The sequence below is a fragment of the Rhinolophus ferrumequinum genome, chromosome 3 (genome assembly GCF_004115265.2).
Source record: "Rhinolophus ferrumequinum isolate MPI-CBG mRhiFer1 chromosome 3, mRhiFer1_v1.p, whole genome shotgun sequence".
Taxonomy (NCBI): Eukaryota; Metazoa; Chordata; class Mammalia; order Chiroptera; family Rhinolophidae; genus Rhinolophus; species Rhinolophus ferrumequinum.
The window spans coordinates 9,747,643-9,768,610 of record NC_046286.1 but is presented as its reverse complement, the minus strand read 5'-3'; the positions used below and the strand labels follow the sequence as shown (position 1 = coordinate 9,768,610).

Sequence of the window (20,968 nt, the reverse complement as noted above, 5' to 3'; positions counted from 1 at the left end):
CTTTTGAGGCTGGAAGTCTAATATCAAGGTGCCAGCCAACATGGTCAGGTGAGGGCTTCCTTCTGGGTCTCAGACTTCTCGTTGTATCCTCACACGGCAGAAGGAGCTAAGGAGCTCTGTGGGCTCTCTTTTGTTAAGAGCACTAATGACCACCCTTTTGACCTAATCACCTTCCAAAGGCCCCATCTTCTAACACTTCTAATACCCAACACTGGGTATTAGGATTCAACATGTGCATTTGGGAGAAGCGGGCACAGACATTCAGACCATGGCAGGTAGTATCCCCTCTGATTCTTTTATCTGCAAGAGTTTGTTTTATAATCACTTTTTGATAGTTTTGTCTCACCTGTAAAATTGTCTCTGCCTGTTATGTTCTTTGCAGGGAGATTTTAACTGCTGCTTTGATTTCGTTAATTACTGCACTATTCAAGTTCTCTACTTCTTTCGGAGCCAGTTTTGATAGCATTATTTTTAAGACATTTATTATTTTTTATTTCAAATTTATTGGTGTGAAATATTGGTAAAATTTTTTACTATCTTTTTAATCTCATTTTTACTTGCAGTTTGTCTTTTTTTTAATCCTTTATATGGCTTATTTGTGCCTCATCTCCTTTTTTTGTTAGTAAGTCTTGCCAGAGGTTTGTCTATAGTGCTAGTATTCAACAAACCAACTTTTGGATGTGTTGAACCTCTTATTGTATATTTGTATTTTATTTTATTATTTCTGCTTCTGTCCTGGCATAGCCTACTGCTTTCATAACATTTAGTTCTAAGTATTTAATTTTTTATTCTGATTTGTTATTTGATCTGTGAGATATTTAGAAGTGGAGTTTTTAATTTCCAAATATATGAGGATTTTTAAAAAATATTTTAAAGTATCATTTAAGTATATGGTGGTCAGAGAACATATTTGTGTGATAATTATTTAAAATTTATTGAGGCTCGCTTTGTGACCTAGTATATTGGCAGTTGTGCTAAATATTCTATTGAGGAGAATGATTATTCTTAATCATTGGATGGAGACATCTATATTTGTTCATTGGATCCAGCTGGTTAATTTTATTGTTCAAACCTCTGGTTATCTGTCTTTGTTGGCTTTCTATCTGCTTAGCCTGCCAATAATAAATGAGTGGATTTGTTAATTTCTCTCAGAGGTCCTATTGCTTTTTATTTTATATATAGTTGAGGTGATTTTATTAGGTTTATATGTGATTAGAATTATATCTTCATAAATTGGATCTTTCATCGCTATGTAGTGGGTTTCTCTCCATAATGATTCTTTGGGTTTTAACGTCTGTGTCTTTTATTTTACTTAAAGCTATATTGGCTTGCGTTTAGGTTTAATAAGACTGGTGAATCTGTTTTCATCTTTTTACTTTGTAAACCTGTTTGTGTTCTTATGCTTTAGATGTGTCTCCTATAACAGCATATAGCTCTTACTTTTGTTTCTTTTATCAAATTTGACTATCTCTGACTTTTAACTGGTGAGTTTATTCTAGTTATCTTTATGGTAATTATTGACATATTTGGTGTTGTTTCTACAGTCTTATCTACCTACCATTTTCTATATTTCTTTTTTCTCCTTTTTGGTTTTTAAATAAATGATTTTTCTAACAAGACAAGAACTTGATCACACTCTTTGTCCCGTGATTTCACTACCCTCCCCCTTATTGTTGATATTTTTTAGAATTTTCTTCTGGGTTATTACAAATAGTCTGCCCCTCTGTATCTCTTGTAAGCACACTTCTGCCTTTTAAGATAACAACAATCCTGACCAAATTATTTGATCACCCATAATTCCCATAATTCTTGTTGCATCTTCTGAATTTGTTTCTCATCTTATTTGAGTATTTCCTCTACCAGTTTTTTGATGTGGGTCTAATGGTGAATCTAATTTTGATTGTGAATCTAATTAAATCTGGCATGCCAGTAGTTTTTATGTTTTAAAGTAGTAGAGTAGTAGTTTTATAATGTTATTTGAATGCATATAAAATTTTAAATTCAAGATCATTCCTTCTTTATGGTGAGAATGTCATTGCATTGTCTCCTTACAGCCAGTATTGCTGTTGGGGAAAGTCTGGGTGTCTGTCAGTCTGCTTCTTGCTCTGGGCAGGTGATAGGCTCTTTTTCTCTGGAAGTTATTAGAGTGTTTTCTTTGTATCTGATTTTCTTAAATTTTACTATAATATGTCTAGAATAGGCTTTTCTCATCTGTTCTGTTGACATTCCATGAAATTGTTCTTTCAATACTAAGCAATTGTTTTAAATTTGAGGAAAATTTTCTCCATTATTTCTTTAGATATTTTCTCTCCAGCTTAATTTCTTTTCCTGGGACCTCTGTTATCTGGATGTTGCCCCTTCTACTTATACCTCCACAGTTCTTAAATTATGTTTTGGTTTCTTATTCTCTTTCTTCTTTTCCTGGAAGACCCCTATAATCTTACCTTATAGTAACTCACCAATTTTGCCTTCTGTTGTACATATTACTGTTCATCTTATTTCTTGTGTTTCTTTCCTTCACAATTATGTTTTTACTTAATCTTTCGCCTTGTTCTTTTTCATAATGAAAAATTTTATTTCATATGATTAATATTCTTCATTTCTTTTACTGTATTTATCATATTTATCTTACATACTTGATCTATCTCTTTTAATCATTTTTTGTTCTATTGGTATATATTTCACAGGGTTTTTGGGGGGGTTGGAGTGAGGGTGCTAGTTGTACTTCTCAAGGGTTTCCTTAGTTTAGCCAGTAAGTTTGTTCCCCTAGCAAATTAGCTATCCTGTATGCACTAGAAATGTTCAGTGTACATCCCAATTTTCAAGAAAGGAGATGCCAAGGAGTGCAGTCTGTAGGACCATTGCTCTGATTTCTCGTGCAAGTAAAGTTATGCTCCAGGTGACACAACAGAGGGCGTCTGCCTTCGATGGAGCAAGAAGTGCCTGATGTTCAAGTTGGATTCAGAAAAGGAAGAAGCTCTTGAGATCCACATTCGTTGCATACTGGAGTGCTCTGAAGAATTCCAGAGGAAGGTTAGTTACTATTTTATAGACTACAGTAAAGCCTCATGATCCAGGACGGCCTGGATTGTGAAAAGTTATGGATTGCTCTGAAAGAAATCGGTGTGTCTCAGCACTTGCTTGTACTGGGGACAGGAGGCCACTGTCCGCACAGAGTCTGGAGACGCAGAATGGTTTCCTATAGGCAAAAGTGCTAGACAAAGGTGCATTTAATCTCCTTGTTTGTTTAATCTGTGCACGTAACATGTTATACAGAAAACTGGACTAGACTCAGAAGAGGCAGGAGTGAAAATTGGTGGAAGAAATATTAATAACTTAAGGTATGCAGATGATGCCATCTTACTGGCAGCAAGTAGCAATGATTTGAAATGACTTCTGATGAAAGTGAAAAAAGAAAGTGCCAAAGCACGACTTCATTTGAGCGTGAAGTAGATAAAAAAATCATGACTACAGAAGAAATACACAACTTTAACATAAACAATGAAAGCATTGAAATTTTAGATTTTGCTTACCTTGCTTCAGTCCTCAATTCAAATGGAGACTGCAGCCAAGAAATCAAGAGAAGGCTGAGACTGAGAAGGGCAGCAATGGAAGAACGAGGAAAGATCACCAAGGGCAAAGATGTGTCATTGGAGACCAAGGCTAAGGTCATCCACACCCTCGTGTTCCCAATTACTACGTGCAGATGTGAAAGTTGGACAGGGAAGAAGGCTGATAGAAAAAAAAAAATCGATTCATTTGAAATGTGGTGTTGGCGGAGAGCTCTGCAGATACCCCGGACTGCCAGCAAGATGAACAAGTGGGTCCTAGAGCAAATTAAGCCTGAAACATCGCTGGAGGCAAAAGTAATAAAACGGAAGCTGTCCCACTTTGGACACATCATGAGAAGGCAGGGTTCTTTGGAAAAGACATTAAGTCTGGGGAAAATAGAAGGGAGCAGGAAAAGGGGAAGACCACATAGGAGGTGGACTGACTCCATAAAAGAAGCCATAGGCTGAGTCTACAGGAGCTGAGCAGGGCTGCTGAGGACAGGACTTGGTGGACATCACTCATTCACATGGTCGCCAGGAGTCGCAGTTGACTCAATGACACATAACACACATGGCACTGCTTAATGGAAAAAAGGGTAAGGCAAGATTTTCATCTTTGATAGGCCCAGGGAGCCCACGATTCCAGAATATCACAGTTATTCACTCGCGTTTGTCTCCCCACCACGTCAGACTTTACATTATGATGAGACTGGCACTCCTGGAGTTATGTCATATGGCGGTCCTGTAGGTCTTCACCTTCAAACCCTCAAGGAGAAGTGGATTTGGAAGGATTCACCCTTGATTTTAATCCACCAGTGCTGGGCTTTGGGAGGGTGGAAGAATGAATGCAGGAGGCTGTCAGTCCCCACCTGTTGTCTTCAACCCCTCTTCCAGCAGGGCTTTGGCAGCTTACTGAGTTTACCACACGTGGATTCCTGAGCAAGTTGTCTGGGGCTGATGCCACCGATTTTTCAGTAAGGGGACAAGCTCTGCTTGTTCTGAGCCATCAGTGGATGAGGCAAGAATTGAACCACCTTATCTTCCTTTAACTGCTTACCAGGTGCCTTCAACCAGTTTTTGCCAGGTGCCTTCAACCCCAGGCTATAAACCAACACCCCCATATTAGTTCAAAAGACCTGTCCATCTTCCTATGAGTTTCTCAAGATTTTCTTTTATTCATGTTCTTGGATTCTGTGTTTCTCCAGGGTTGGGGTGGAAAGAACCAACAGCTATTGCTCAGTTTCCATCTTGGCAAAGCCCCAAAGGAAAGCACTTTTCTTTCTTTTTAAAACAAGTTTGACTTTTTAAACTTTTATTTTCTTATTACAAAAGTCATAACACATGTTTATTTCAGATAAGCAAAAAGAATATCACTACTGCCCCGTGGTAACCACCGTCAACATTTTGGTTTGGTGATCTGCGGTCTTTTTCTCTCTGCATCTAGTTTTTAACTACTCTTTAAACTACTCTCTCAATCTAATATAGCATGTATATGTCCCAACATCCTAACATTTTACAAAGTCATTTTTGATTGCATACTATTCCATCATCTAGACAAAGCATAATTTAGCCCGTTTTCTATTGTTGGCTATCAGAATGATTTCCCACTGCCCGTTATTATGCATCGCTCTCTAATAAACATCCTCCTCGATCATTTTGTTCACATCCATGATTATTTCCTTAGGTTTCAATTTTCAGACGTGAAATTTAAGATCAAAGGCTTTATAAGGTATCATACATAACTTCTCTCCAGAAAGGCTATGTAATTTTAGTCTTAGATCACGAGCATGTGCACTTCTGCACATCCCTACCTAACTGGGGTTAAAAAGGTGATCTTCTGCGGCCTTTTTCTCAATCGAGCACTCCTGGTTTCTGCTTTCATGCAGAGCTGAGCTAATCCTTCACCAAGATTTATGTATTCAGGTAGTTTGAAATAAATTTTATCTGTAGGCAAGTAAATAGAAAAAAAAATCACCTATAATACTACTGATCAAAGATAACCATCGTGGACATTTTGACACAGTATCTTTTCTCTATAGATTTTATTGGATTTAAATGTGAGGAGGTGTTTTTTTGTTTGTTTGTTTTGTTTTCAGTCTTGTTCCTTTGTATACAGTTCTGGGAGAATTCCTTTGCTCAGTATTCCAGCTTGCTCATTTGCTCTTATGTGTCCATACTGCTTTTCCATCGAGTTTTTCTCTTTCTATGTTTTCTAACTTTCTGTGTATTTCCAAAACTGTATTTTATAACTTTCCATCAAGTACGTATCTTTCTATAACTCTATATATTTTATTTTCAAGAATTCTGATTAGTTCTTTTTCTTGTCTCAGAATGTCATATGTAACTCCTGGAGGGTATTAACTCTGATTATTTTTATTGAGAGATAACTGACATATGACATTATATTAGTTTCAGGTGTACAAAATAATGATTCACTATTTGTATGTATTGCCAAATGATCACAACGATAAGTCTAGTTAACATACATCACGACATAGTTATAGTTATATTTTTTTTCTTGTGATGAGAGCTTTTAAGATCTACCCCTTAGCAACTTTCAAATATACAACACAGTATTATTAACTATAGTCACTGTGCTGTACATGACATTCTCATGATTTATTTATTTCATACCTGGACATTTCTATCTTTGACTGCCTTTACCCATTTTACTCACCCCCTACTGTAGCCTACCTTTGGCAACTCACGGTATCTGTGAGTTCAGTATTGTTTTGTTTTTCTGGGGTTTTTTTGTTTTAAGATTCCACAGGTAAGTGAAATCATATGTTATTTGTCTTTTTCTGTCTGACTTATTTCACTTAGCATAGTGCCTTCGAGGCCCATCCATGTTGTCACAAATGGCAAGATTTTCTTCTTTTTATGGTTGAAGACTATTCCAAGTGTGTGTGTGTGTGTGTGTGTGTGTGTGTGTGTGTGTGTGTATACGATATATACATTGTCTTTATCCATTCATCCATTAATGGACAATTTGGTTGCTTCCATGTTTTGGCTTATTTTAAATAATGTTGCAATAAATACCTTTTGATGTAGCTCCACTTGTTTATTTTTGCTTTTGTTGCCTTTGCTTTTGGTATCATATACAAAAAAACATTGCCAAGACCAATGTCAAGGAGTTTACCACCTATGTTTTTCTTCTATGAGTTTTATCATTTCATATCAACTATTTAATCCATTTTGAATTAACTTTTTGTATGATGTAATATAGTGATCCAGTTTATTCTTTAACATGTGATTGTGCAGTTTTCCCAACACCATTTATTGAAGAGAGGGTCTTTCCCCACTGTATATTCTTGGTTCCTTTGTTTTAAATTAATTGATCATGTGGGTTTATTTCTGGGCTCTTCATTCTGTTCCATGGATCCATGTGTCTGTTTTCATGTTGATACCATACTGTTTTGATTACTGTAGCTTTGTAACATAGTTTGAAATCAGGGAACATAATGCCTCTAGATTTGTTCTTCTTTCTCAAGATTGTTTTGGCTATTTGTGACCTTTTGTGATTCCATACAAATTTTAGGATTGTTCTAGTTCTGTGAAAAATACCATTGGAATTTTGATAGGAATTGCACTGAATCTGTAGATCACTTTAAGCAGTATGGACATTTAAAAAATATTAATTTTCTAATCCATGAGCAGAGATATTTTTCCACTTATTTGTGTCTTTAATTTCTTTCATCAATATCTCATAGTTTTGAGTGTACAAATCTTTCACCTGCTTGGTTAATTGATTTCTAGGTATTTTATTCTTTTTGATGCAATTGTAAATATGATTGTTTTGTTACTTTCTCTTTCTGATAATTCATTATGAGTATGTGCAACAGATTTTTGTATATTGAATTTGTGTCCTGCAACTTCACTGAATTTGTTTATTAACTCTAACAGTGTTTAGGTAGAGTCGTTAGGGCTTTCTCTGTCTTATATTATGTCATCTGCAAATAGTGGCAGTTTTACTTCTTTCTTTCTGATCTGGATGCCTTTTATTCATTTTTCTTGCCTAATTGCTCTGGCTGACTTCTAATACTGTGTTGAATAAAAATGGTGAGAGTGGGCATCCTCGTCTTGTTCCCAGGCTCAGAGGGAAAGCGTTGAGCTTTTCACCATTGAGTATGATGTTAGCAAATGGCTGGTCATATAGATCTTTATTATGTTGAGTAATGTTCCTTTTATGCCCCTTTGTTGAGAGTTTTTATCATGAATGGATATTGAATTTGGCAAATGCCCTTTTTTGCATCTGAAATGACTGTGTGTTTTTTTATCCTTCATTTTGTTAATGATGTTGTATCACGTTGATTGATGTGTGGATGTTCAACCGTCCTTGCATCCCTGGAATAAATCCAACTTGATCGTGGTGTGTGATCCTTTTAATGTATTGTTGAATTTGGTTTGCTAATGTTTGTTGAGGATGTTTGCATCTGTGTTCATCTAACTCTGAATTTTAAAAGAATCATCCGTATCGCTTTCATTTCACTAATTGTGGAATTTATCTTTCTTTCTCAGAATTATCCTTAAATGTTCGCTGTGTACTCATCTCAGTGCCCAGGGTTTCTGTTGGCCTGGCTGTCGATGCTGTTCCTGTTTATGCTCGTTGCCCTTGAGTTTGTGGGGTAGGGGCATGAGGTCCTGCTGGGATCCTGGGCTCCAGGCCTCCCACGTCTCCTGACTGTCAGCAGTTTCTCAGGGCTTCCCCAGCCCCTTTGGCTAGTTTAAGTGACCTAGCCTTGGGGTAAATGCCGCTGCTCCCTGCAGGGAGGCCAACTTACTTAATTAGCCCAAATATAATTCCCCAGAGAGGCAACCCCCTTGACGTAACCCAGGACCCTTTTGTTCCCTGCATATGTGACCGCTAAGTGTGGTGCCGTCACCCTCCCACTTTGTACGGAACTGTCTTCTGCGTGTACTTTGGGTTGTATCCTCCATCCATCTGATCTCCATCTGCTTCCTATCTTTCTGTATGCCCCACCTTTCTGGGCCATTGAAGGCATTCTTTCTTGCCTTCCGATGCTATTTTGGGTTCTTTTTTAACCCTTCTGTTATTTCTGGGGATTTTTGGTGAAATGGAGGAGTCCGTTTAGTGCATTATCCAAACACTTTTTTGTTTCTATTATATGGAGTCTTAAGACTTGTAAGTTGGTTATTAAGAGCATAGTTCTGGAGTCAAGTACACATGGGTTTGATTTTCAGCTGTTCTTCTTCTTAGCTATGTGACTTCAAGCAATTTTCTTACTCTCTCTGAGCCTCCCCCTTATTAAATGGGGATCATCCTTATTGTGAGACTTCAACGAGCTGACGCACACAAAGCCCTCAGTAGAGCCTCTAGCAGAACGGACAGTCAGTGTTTAATCTTTTGGTTATTTTTATCATTGTTTTTATGCTAATATTTCTTATTACACTAAGGCTGATTAGCAGAGGTCCACAGAAAGTCACTGCTCCATCCGTCTTATTTGGCCTTTCAGCCCTTCTCCTGGCCCCACCAAGAATAAGGAGGCTGACTCCCCCTCCTCTCTCTCCACAGCCCAGCTCCACCGACTGGAGGGGCTGAGGACCATCGGCGTCACCACCAACGGCATCAACCTAGCCCGGCTGCTGCCTCAGCTTCAGAAAGCTGGTCTCAATGCCATCAACATCAGCCTCGACACGCTGGTGCCAGCCAAGTTTGAGTTCATCGTCCGCAGGAAAGGTGATCCCATGCTGCTCACAGTGGAGGCGCTCTCTCTCTCTCTCTCTCTCTCTCTCTCTCTCTCTCTCTCTCTCTCTCTCTCTCTCTCGGTGTCTGGGCGATAGATAAGCCTAGGCATTTATTTATTCTTCACCCCTCACCAAATGTCCCTTGTCTTTATAGCCACACCCCTGGGGACTTTTGGGGATCAGACGCTAAGAGCTACGTTGACCAGCCTACCTGTGCCTTGCCCTCAGTTTTCCCAGGACTGAGAGGATTTTCAGAACATAGACCTTTCAGTTTTCACACCCAGATAGTCCCCGGCAAACAGGGATGACTGACAGGGATGCTCACCACTATGCCAACAGGAGGCCTGTGAAACTGGGGTGAATTGATCACCGTATAATGAGCTCTAAAGAAATCCGGGGCCACCTTGGGTCGAAGCAGCTGCCCTGAGGTGCCAGGGTCAGGGACAGCACTGCCAGGTGGGGGCCCCCGTCAGCTCCCAGCGGTGCTTCCTGAGCCTCTCCTGGTCGTTCTCCCTCACCCTCTGTAACAAGCATACCCCCATCCCCCTCCCACGGGGCTTCCTCAGGGAGGGCCGGGCTGGAGAGGCAGAGCGGCCAGAGCCCCAGGTCTCATTAGGTGAGTGCTGCCTGAAGTCTCTTGGGTCATGGACCTCATTTTGGGGCAGAAGTTCTTGCCTCACAGTGTGAATCCCCATTTACACCCATCTGTGTGCTGAGGAAGTGCTTGTGGTGTCCTTGCTCTCTGTAAAGAGCTGTTCCATGCGCTGTGGGAGAAGACAAAGACACTCAAGACATTGCCCTGTGGTGCAGGCTAGGAATGCCCAGCGGTGTGATGCCACTAGACCGCCTTTGCTGGTCTAGTGGTGTCGATTGAAGCACGACAGAGAGGAAGAGAGAACTCCTAGTGGGGGAAGACAAACAAGGAGGGCTTCCGGGAGGAGGCATATATCCTGGGTTTTGAGGAACCGGGTTGGGGGGGATTCAGATCAAGGGAGCTTATTCTAAGGGGAACATCAATTGAGGACCTGCAAGGGCTCTGAGGTGGGAAAGTAGAGGTGTGTTTGTGGGCTTTTGGAATGACAATTGGTGACAGTATGTCCTAACATCAGATCATCCTTCCCGTTCGTACTGAGCCCACCACCTTCCTTAGGAGGGGAGAGTGCTTGATGGAGAAAAGTTCTAGATTATCCTAACAGCATTTTATATAAAAGCGGCATGTTCCTCCCTTTGCCCTCCCTTACTGAGCCATCCAAAATGCTGCAAGGACACCGGAGGCTATCCCCAAGCCACTCCAGGGTGGCATCCGAGCCGGGAATCACGCATCACCAGGCTGTGCAGGCTGGGGGCTGGGGTGGGATCTGCATACAGTAGGCACTCAGATGTTTAGATGCAGGAGTGAGCTGGGCATGAGGGAAAGCCAGCCTGGGGTTAAGCACAGAGATAGGTGAGAACCACACACGTAGGAATGGCTCACCAGCCCTGGTCCAGCTGCTGCATAAAGGAGGTACTGGGTGAGAATATGCAGAGTGAATGAATGGACAGCTGTTAAGGAGAAAGTCTTAACCAGGGAGATGGGTAGCCTGCATTCTAAGAGATGCAGGGCGGCGCCACCAGCGGGCACCGCCTCACTCTGGGCCTCAGTTTCCTCTTCGAGACCGTGAGAGGGTTCACCTAGATCAGAATTGCATGCTACACCCCAGGGGCCAAATCTGGCCCCTGCGTGCTTGTTAACAGCCTGCGAGCCAAGGGTGGATTTTGCAGGTAATGTTTGCAGTCAGTGTAATGATAGGGAATGTTCATTTACTATGAGTGCCAATCAAGCAAAATGTCCCTGTGAAAAGAATTCAGTTCTTCCATTCCATATGTAGACCTGTCCTACAAAAAAAAGCATGCTCAATTATTACCATATTCTGAATTTGGTCAATACAATCTTTATGACATGCGCCTACATAATATCCTGAATTTTGCCTCTTGGTATACAAAGCCCAAAGTATTTGCTGTCTGGCCCTTTACGGAAAACGTTAGCCCCTGCTCAGACTCAGGGGTCTCGGAGGCTCCTTACAGCTCTGGCACTTGCTTCCTTATGGGTGGGAGGGGTCGGGGAGAGGGAGGAAGTTCCCAGATTGTTTCTCTTCCTCACCACAGGCTTCCACAAGGTCATGGAGGGCCTCCACAAGGCCATTGAGCTGGGCTACAGCCCTGTGAAGGTGAGCGCATGTCACTGCTACTGGCCTTCCTGTCCCCTCCACCCTGGCTTGACCTTTCACTACCACCTGCTGGCCTTGGCCAGTGCAGCTGCAGTGCCCCCGCCACCCCCACTTCCTTACCTACTCCATCCAGTCCTGCCCCTCACCCCAAAAGGGGGGGTGAGAAAATCAGTGACCCCATGGAATCCGCCAACCTACGGAGAACTGTGGGGTGAAAGGCAAGGATTGGGACCCCCAGTGGAGAACCTCGGCAGGGGCTAGAGCCCCAAAAGTCATCCCCGCAAAAGAAAGCCTGGGGGACAGGCCTCATGGCCCCTTTGTGCCCCGGGCAGGTGAACTGTGTGGTGATGCGTGGCCTGAACGAGGACGAGCTCCTGGACTTTGTCGCGTTGACTGAGGGCCTCCCCCTGGACGTGCGCTTTATAGAGTACATGCCCTTTGATGGTCAGTGACTCGGAGCGGGGTAGGGGAGGGGAGAGGAGGCTGGGCCCCGCGGCGGAGCACGGTGACCCCGGGAGGGGTCGCGGCTCAGCCCGTGGGTACTGCTGACCTCAGACCCTGCTGTGTGTGTAGGAGTTTCTCCAGGGATGGTAGGGAGGGGCCCGGGGGGGGGCGCCAGGGCTAGGGCTGCAGTGGGGCACTGGAGGCTTCTCAGTGCCACGTGTGGGGGGGATTTGATCCACCCGCTCTAGGCGGGGCCTCTGGACCTCCCATCCGAGAGAGCTGATTCCTGGGCTATGTGGGAGGATGGGCCTAAAGGCCCTGGGCCCCCGCAGCACCGTGACTCAGTAACCTCCAACCCCAATGCAGGCAACAAGTGGAACTTCAAGAAGATGGTCAGCTACAAGGAGATGCTGGACACCCTCCGGCAACGGTGGCCGGAGCTGGAGAAGCTGCCTGAGGAGGAATCCAGCACAGCCAAGGTTTGAGGGGGCAACAGGAGGGCTGGGTAGGGAGGCAAGTCCCGCCTTCACCCTAGGACAGGCGGGCTGGCAGGGGCTGCATGAGGTTGGAGCGCAGCGCTGCAGGACAGGGGTACTGAAGCAGGAAGCGTGTCAGGGCCATCACAACAGCCTCCTTTTTCCTGGGTAAAGACGCAGGCCGCGTATGGGTGGGGGGTTAAGTAACTTGTTGTAGGACACCCCCCCTCCAGTAAGTGGTGGAGGGGAGCTCGATCTGTTCTTCCACAGGGCCTGCTCTGGCCGTGCTGCCCACAGGCCCCTGCATTCTTAGCACGTTTGCTCTCGGGCAGGCCAGGCGCAGGCAGGGAGCTCAGGGGTCATTCGTGGATGGGTCTTCTGTTGTCTGAGGGCCTTGGGTGCGCCCTTCCGAAGGGATCCTCTGGAGGGCTGTGGAGTGAGGGCTCTGATGCCAGGGAGCGAGCTGGTGCGCAGAGGCTCGTCTCCATCCATATACGCCCCCCACACGGCCCTTCTTGCCCTCCTCACCCCAGAGCTTTAAAATCCCTGGCTTCCGAGGCCACGTCAGCTTCATCACGTCCATGTCAGAGCATTTCTGTGGGACCTGCAACCGGCTGCGAATCACAGCTGACGGGAACCTCAAGGTGAGGGTCCCCTTCCCCATGAGGGTCCCCTTCCCCATGAGTGTCCCCTTCCCCATGAGGGTCCCCTTCCCCATGAGGGTCCCCTTCCCCATGAGGGTCCCCTTCCCCATGAGGGTCCCCTTCCCCATGAGTGTCCCCTTCCCCATGAGTGTCCCCTTCCCCATGAGTGTCCCCTTCCCCATGAGGGTCCCCTTCCCCATGAGGGTCCCCTTCCCCATGAGGGTCCCCTCCCCATGAGGGTCCCCTTCCCCATGAGGGTCCCCTTCCCCATGAGTGTCCCCTTCCCCATGAGTGTCCCCTTCCCCATGAGGGTCCCCTTCCCCATGAGGGTCCCCTTCCCCATGAGGGTCCCCTCCCCATGAGGGTCCCCTTCCCCATGAGGGTCCCCTTCCCCATGAGGGTCCCTTCCCCATGAGGGTCCCCTCCCCATGAGGGTCCCCTTCCCCATGAGTGTCCCCTTCCCCATGAGGGTCCCCTTCCCCATGAGTGTCCCCTTCCCCATGAGGGTCCCTTCCCACCTGAACCCCCTGACTGGAGGGGAGATCAGCAGGGCAAATAGGGTGGTTGGTGAAATAGTATCAGATTTGGGGAGGTCATGGGAGCAGCAGGCACCCCTATGGGGGGCCCCGATTCCTTCCTTCCTTGGCTCCCTGAAGTAACTTTCGGTTGATTGGGACCCACTTTCCAGGACTAGGTAATGGGGGGCGGGGGAGAGTTGAATCAGTGTGCACTTTCGCCCGGCCCCCACCCTGGTTGGCCCCTTCCACTAGGCCAGGGGCTCAGCCCTGAAACCGCCTCCATGACTCATGTCTGACCAGCGTGTGCTGGGCGCTCAAAGTGGATGATGCACGGGAGGCCTAGACGTGCCCCTTCCCTCTAGGGACATAAAGGCTCCTTGGTAAGGCCCAACGGAGCTAATGGGTGGCACCACATGTCGTCAGATGCATGGCCCAACAGGCCGTAAGGGTGGTGGACCTTGGGGAGCCTGGAAGAAGGGCTGGGGGAGGAGAAGTGAGGGCAGGGGAGGAGGTATATCTGGGGTCCGTGCTAACATGGCCAGGGCAGATTAAAGTCGGACTTTGCAGTGGGCGGGAACGCCCAGATAGAAGCGGCAGAGGGTGCTCTGTTGACAGTAGGGCGCTGTGCAGTTTCCGAACATGGAGGAGACATGGTCCCCCATTCGTGTGTCAGGAAGAATAACCAACAGGTTGAATTTGGAAATAGGAAGACTGGTTAGATGGCCATTTAGCGATGTCCTAAATATGTAAGAGCATAAGGTGAAAATGGGGAGGAAGGATGAAGGACCCTGGTAATGCAGGTGGAGGGAGGAGAGAAAGGCGTCCAGGTGGCAGGTCGGCATTGGGACCTGTTTAGGATTGAGGTGGGGGAGGAGAGACGGAGTTGGGTTTAGATGCATTTAAGTTTGACTTCCAAAGGGAACCCTCCAGCAGTTGTTAAAAAGCTAAAAGATTTTTCTGGGCTGGGGATATAAACTTGGCCGAGACTCGGTGGTGTGCATGTCAGTCAGGGCCTGCAGGAAAGGGAAGGTGGGATTCTGGAGAGAATGGACCGAAGAGGCTATTGATAGTGCAGGTTTGGGGGACCTGTAAAGGGTGTTGACACTCAACGAGCAGCAGCAAGCAGCTGTCCCCACCCCTGGGGGGAAGCTGAAGGGGAGGAAGTGGTGTTACTGGGGTCTGGGGAGAGCCGGAGGCTGGCAGCGTGGCCTCCTGGTTGGTGTTGGGGTGGTTATGGAGGGGAACAGCCAGAGCGGGGAGGAAGCAGGAAGTAAATGCCGGGCCTCACTTTCCTCTCACCCTGACATCTCCCATCAGCGAAACCCAGGTGGAAACCAGCTGGAGGGAAGTCTGGAAGGTGGAGTTCGTAAGGGGCCCTCCTGGTGGCCGACGGGCAGAGAGTAGGACCTGGGTACCAGGAAGGGAGTGAGGAATGGGGACTAACCAACATGGTGAAGTAGCTGTGCCTTCTGCTTAGATTTTCTCTGGTGGTCTCTGCCCTCAGGGGCTTCTCAAACATTCTGTGTCTGCGTCCACAGTGTCTTGTGTAGAGCCGACACATAGTAGGTACTTTATACAGTTCTGTGGGAGGATAGTAGGTATCTCACTTTCTGAGACTGCCTCACACACCCCGAGACCCCCAGAGCACTGGCCCCTCTCAGAAGTTGGGGAGCACTGAGTTAAGTTTGAATGACCTGAGGATGGCATCTCCACCAGCCCTCTGCTTTTCCGCCACCAGTCAGGGATCGCAGACTGGAGTAGGATGGGGCGGGCAGGTAACATCCATGAGTGAAGGGACCAGGAGGGAAATGAAGCGAGATGAGATGTGCATGCCATGTCCGGAGGGGGCTGCCAGGACTCAAGCTACTACTGACTGGGGTCCACCCTCTTGGCCATGAAGACACCATTCTATGGAATGTCTCAGAAGAAGGTATAGATCCGGATTTGGAGGCGCCGTCTCTCTTGGCGACTATTTAATTTTTAAAAGTACACCCCCACAAGCTGAAGGCAACATGACTAAGTCAGAGATGGACCTTGGGTTGTCTGATCCTGCTTCCTGCTCTTCCAGCCTCTTGGACTCCTCTGTCCAGCACCTTCTATCCCTCATTGCAGGAAGTCCCGCCTGAGTATGACCCAGCCCTGGGAGGCCTGGGTGCTGGCGCTCAGCCCAGGGGGGTCCCTAGGGTTCAGGGCCAAGGCTCAGGGATGAGGGAGGCATGTTGTCCTCACCCCCACGGTGACCCCCTGCAGGTCTGCCTCTTTGGGAACGCAGAGGTGTCTCTACGGGATCACCTGCGGGCAGGGGCGTCCGAGGAGGAGCTGCTAAGCATCATCGGGGCTGCTGTGGGCAGGAAGAAGCGGCAGCATGCAGGTAAGGGGCGCGAGTCGGTCAGGCCAGGCCGGATGCTGAGTGGGCCCCTGTCGGCAGGAAGGCAGCCATAGCTGAGGTGAGAGGACAGGAAAGCCTGACGGGAAAGGGGCTGGCAGGACGGTTATCCCCACTCCCAGTCCCTCCTGTGGGACCCCAGGTTTGGGGTATGGTGATGGTTCCCCTTCCTCGGGGAAGTTGGCACTGCAGAGACTGCACAGGAGAGGGGACCCTGAAATCTCCAGGGCTGTTTCATTGGGTGGAGACAAGAGGGGTGTCATTGCCTCTCTCTCATCCCACACATTGCCGTCTGTCAGGAGGGTAGATCTTGGGTGTCCACAGACTGTTCTGGGCTTGGTCATGGGTGACCTTGCCGTACACAGTGGGGGCTTTGTCAGATACACAGAGGTGAGTGCAGATACAGGGGGCTGCCATAAATGCTCTGACCGTGTTTGTGCCACTGAATTCTCCCTTCCCCACCCTCTCTCTCCCGTTCTCTGCTCCCCTCTCTCTGCCCCGACCCCAGGCATGTTCAATATTTCCCAGATGAAGAACCGGCCCATGATCCTCATCGGTGGGTGACCCAGCAGTACGTAACCGCTCACCCTTGTCATTGGGGCTTCCAGGGGGGCGGGGCCCTGCCACGAGGCACCCGTAGGTCTTGCATTTCGTCCTGATAGCCTCGTCCTTATGTTTCTCCTATTCCCCCTTCATCCTTTTGTAGCCCTTCACGCTGTTGCTGCCTCTGCTCTTCCCTGTGCACGGCTCCCCTCCGCTAACCATGCTGCAGCCATGGTCCTTCTGGCTCACGGGAAATCAGGGCGGGGGTCCTCCAGATGTCACGATCACTGAGTTAGTTGTCCCCTGAATACAGAGCTCCTGGTTAAGATGGAGACCTTGTCCTCAACTCTAGAATCTCCCAGCGTGAATACAGTTATAGGCGTCCCTTTCCCTCTGTACCGTGGGCCAGTCCATGGGTGAATGTGGGCCACTAGCACCCATTGGTTCATGTGTTGTTAGCTTCCGTGCTGGGCAGCGCTTGAGGCAGCAAGCTAAGGACGTTATTCATCTTGTCAGAGACGACCCAGCCAGGATCTTAGCTTCCGAGGTCTTAACTTAGGTGCTTAGGACATCTCTTAGTGCATAGGATGCTGCAAACAAAAAAACATGTGGTCTCCGGCCCAGAGGGAACTGGCTGGGCCATGATAAGCTTCAGAGGGGCTGTTGCCCCTTTGGCACCATGCCCAGACGAGACCCGGGGAGGCCTTGCCCCCTTGGCCATAGCTCTGGGTCTGGGCCCCTGAACTGTGCCACTAGGCAAGAGGAAGCAGTGAAGAAAAACTAGGGGAAGAGGCTTTTCTGCAAAGGCTGGAGCCGTGAGCCCATGGCCTGGAGAGCACCCAGGGACGAGCCTTGCACACCAGCCACCTAGAGGAGGAAAGACAGCTCACCAAGGCACCCTGTGCTTTGGGAAGAAAACTTCATCATCGCTCCTCTCCCACTTCCAGCTCTGTAGCCCTCTTGCTGGGCACTGAGCCATGCTGACACTTTATGACAAGGAGTGGGGAATGCCTGGAGGGCCCCCCTAGAAGGAAGGCTGTGCCTCTGACATTGACAAGGGAGGGGTCCAGAGCATGATGAAGCTGGACGTTTGCTTCATACAGTATCTGATTGCTCTCCAGGATACAAAGTGATTAAACCAGTCTGGGTTCTAAAAGCCAAGAGTGGCCCCGAGCAGAGCCTCTCAGGCTTTCATATGCATCCGAATCGTTGGGGATCTTGTTATTTCACATGTGGATTTGGGAGGTCGGATGGGATTCGGCATCTCTAACCGTTCTCAGATGGCACTGCCGCTGCTGGTCCGGGGACCACCCTTGAGTAACAGGAGCTTGCAAGGACCCTCAGGACCGTTTGAGCCAGCCTGTCGCTTTATGTGCAGGTCTGATGTACTTAAGGAGACTGGAAACGCATTGTTTAAATAGACTAAATATGTCTATTAGGAGTTAATTTGTAAAGGACATGATTACTATTAACTCTTCCTAAGAATGCAAAGATGAGAGTAGCTGTAATTGGTGATTCAGGCTGAGACGCTTGCTGTAGTTTTAAGAAAATGAAGAGGCGTGGAGAGGTACTCTGATCCAGGCTTCAGTCTTCAGACCTCAGGTGTTTTCTAAGGGAACTTGGACAACATAGTTTTTGTGAGGAGGGGTGCCCAGGGGTCCCCTCACAGGACAGGCGGAACCTGGCAGGGCCGTTGTGTGACCCCTGACGAGAAGGGCTGCATACTTGTACTCTGGGGACTATCTGTGTGTCTTCTGTTTCACTCTTCTCACTATGGTTTTTGTTCTTCATTCCTCTTTCCTCAGTGTGGAAGAGAGAACTCGAGGCGGGGTAGGGAAAGGGTTAGGAGAAGAGGTGGGAAAAAGAATTATCTTTCGGACTCAGTCTTTTTTCTTTTTCTTTCTTGCCTTTCAGAATTATTTTTGATGCTCCAAGATTCCCCACCAGCCATTCCAAGCATTTCCTCCAAGGACTCCCTCGGTGTTCAGGGTCTGAGACACAGAGTGAGTTTCTCCAACCAGGTGGCGACTTTGTGGGCAGGATGCCGGGTCCCCCAGACCCCGCCCCTTGCCCAGCGGTGGCCGGGGTCCGGCTCCCCTCAGAGACACTACTGTTCCCATCCAGACTCAGATTCCAACCCAAAGTGCCTTAGCCCTGTGTCCCGGGCTCCTGCCTCCCGCTCAGGACCCCTGCCAACCTCGGACCAATTAACCCACGTGGACACAGAAGGACGGGCAGCTATGGTAGATGTGGGTGGTAAGCCCAACACAGAGCGGGTGGCCGTGGCCTCCGCTGTGGTCCTCCTGGGGCCCGTGGCCTTCAAACTCGTCCAAGAGAACCAGCTAAAGAAGGGAGATGCCCTGGTGGTGGCCCAGCTGGCTGGAATCCAAGCAGCGAAGGTGACAAGCCAGCTGATTCCTCTGTGCCACCATGTGGCCCTGAGCCACGTCCAGCTGCAGCTGGAGCTGGACAGCACACGCCATGCCGTGGTGATCCAGGCGTCTTGCCGGGCTCAGGGCCCCACTGGGGTGGAGATGGAGGCCCTGACCTCAGCTGCGGTGGCTGCCCTCACCCTGTATGACATGTGCAAGGCTGTCAGCAGGGACATCGTGTTGGAGGAGATCAAGCTCATCAGCAAGACGGGGGGTCAGAGGGGGGATTTCCATCGCACTTAGAGATCCTGCCCTCTCTCCCCACGGCCCAGCCAGGTCAGGAGGTGGGGTGCAATGCCGAGGGAGAGGTGTCAAGTTCCTTTAACCCCATCTCTGTTTACCAGTGCGAACCCGAGGTCAGCCCCCTCCCTTACTACTCAATGACCTTTGATGACCTGCGAGGCTTCCTTTATTCAGAGAGGAAAGCAGCAGGCCCTTCAACCTTCCTGGACACTAAGGTCATGGGAGGGGGTTGCAATAAGCAATGCTAGGTACCCGAAAAATTCCATTGCGTTGTCTGCGGACTGTTTCAGACAACCAGCTACAGACAATCCGGCCCCGAACTTCCACTTCTCATTTTGGGTTTTCTCTTCTGCTGCTTCCCTGGGGAGAGAATAAGGGCTCACAAAGCAGAGAACCCACTTTGAGGTGGGAAAGCACAGCTTGCACTAAGAATGTACGACGACTTCTCTTCAGCAGATTTGCCTGCCCAAGTTTGTGGATCCATAGTCCTGCCCTGCCCTGCTTCTCCACCATCCATCCTCGGAGAGAGCTTGTTTCCCTTCAAACTTGCAGGCTCTCTGTTTAACCATTGCACCGTCCTGCCTGCTCCCTTTCCTCAGTCCCCCTCCTCTAACAGGACACACACATGGGCTGCAGGACGCACACGAGGATACCTGACCACTCACGGCCACACCTGGCCCTGTGCACTGCTGTTCCCCCTCTACCCATACCCCTTTATTCTGGAACATATCAGGGAAAGAAGAGAGCTGAAGATTGCCTTCACCCTCACAGCGCACAAAATAAAGCTGCAGTGCCAACTTTGGAAACGCAAGACCGAGGACTGTATCTGTGCACAGGGCACTGAGACGCTAGATTTTATGCCCACCCTTCACCCCCACCCCAAAGCTCAAGTCCCGGGGAAGAGGAGCAGGGGATGCTGGACATGCTGAAGGGACGTGTCTTCCCTATATTCCCACCTTCCCTGCGGGAGAATGTAGGGGTGGAGTGGGAGGCACAGAAATGCACCGTGTACAGTAAGACTGTCAGGTGGGAGTATCCAAAGCTTATCACTCGCTATTAGAGATCGGGGTGCAATTACAGGTTCCTGGGTTCCACATCCCCAGCCCTGGGCTTGTTTGCTGGGTTTTCTATGTGGACAGGGTTTCGGGTTGATCCTCTGAGACACTCTCTGGCTGCCTCCCCTCTGCCCTACACCCAGGTGTGCTGGTGAATGTTTAACAGCCAGCTCTTGGAAAAAGAAAAAGCCAGATTCCAAGGCCAATTTCAAGCTATGGTACCATGTGAACTGGCTTGCAGAGTTCCTGCAAATGTCACCACCGAGCTCTCAGAGCTGGGACGAGCTGGCTCCAACACAGCCCCGGCTGTGCCTGCTCTCCAGCACACCTGAAGCCCTCTCCCAGGAAGAAGGCACAAGTTTCAAGGCAGGCTGGAAGGGGATGGTATGGATTTAATATTTTTTAGTATTACAATATATTATAAAAAAGGTGCAGGTGAAAAGGACGCTGCCGACTTCAGACCTTGGCCTCATTTGTTGTCTGAGACAACTGGTGAGAGAGCCGTGGCATGAAGGCGTCCCTGGTAGAGGTGGGGGAGACAGTCATGGCTCCCCCGTTGATGGAAATAGGATGGGGGCAGGGAGAGCCTGGACCAAACCCTTCCCCAACCACCTGGAGGATTTCCTCCTCCCACTGCCCTAAACACACCTTACTTCCATCACAGGGGAGGAGGAGTGGTGCTGCTGCTGAGAAAGGGAACAGCTTGTATTAGGTTAAGTGAATTTTACAATGGACACAAAGTTAGACAGCTGGAGAAATTTAC

The 20,968-nt window shown here is 48.0% G+C and overlaps 1 protein-coding gene across 3 annotated transcripts in view; it reads left to right on the top strand.

Annotated features, from left to right (window-relative positions):
* MOCS1 (molybdenum cofactor synthesis 1) overlaps positions 1–19,961 on the top strand; it is a 36,782-nt gene extending 16,821 nt beyond the window's left edge. The window contains exons 4-11 of one of the 3 annotated variants that reach the window (XM_033102415.1): positions 9,085–9,249; positions 11,403–11,464; positions 11,797–11,908; positions 12,275–12,387; positions 12,918–13,028; positions 15,797–15,917; positions 16,441–16,488; positions 18,390–19,961. In XM_033102415.1, the coding sequence (XP_032958306.1) occupies positions 9,085–9,249; positions 11,403–11,464; positions 11,797–11,908; positions 12,275–12,387; positions 12,918–13,028; positions 15,797–15,917; positions 16,441–16,488; positions 18,390–19,150 (1,493 nt within the window). In that variant the 3' untranslated portion in view covers positions 19,151–19,961. Of the gene's footprint in view, positions 1–9,084; positions 9,250–11,402; positions 11,465–11,796; positions 11,909–12,274; positions 12,388–12,917; positions 13,029–15,796; positions 15,918–16,440; positions 16,504–18,389 lie in introns of all 3 variants that reach the window. The other 2 variants (XM_033102417.1, XM_033102416.1) reach the window with 2 other exon arrangements.
* Positions 19,962–20,968: the final 1,007 nt, after the last annotated feature.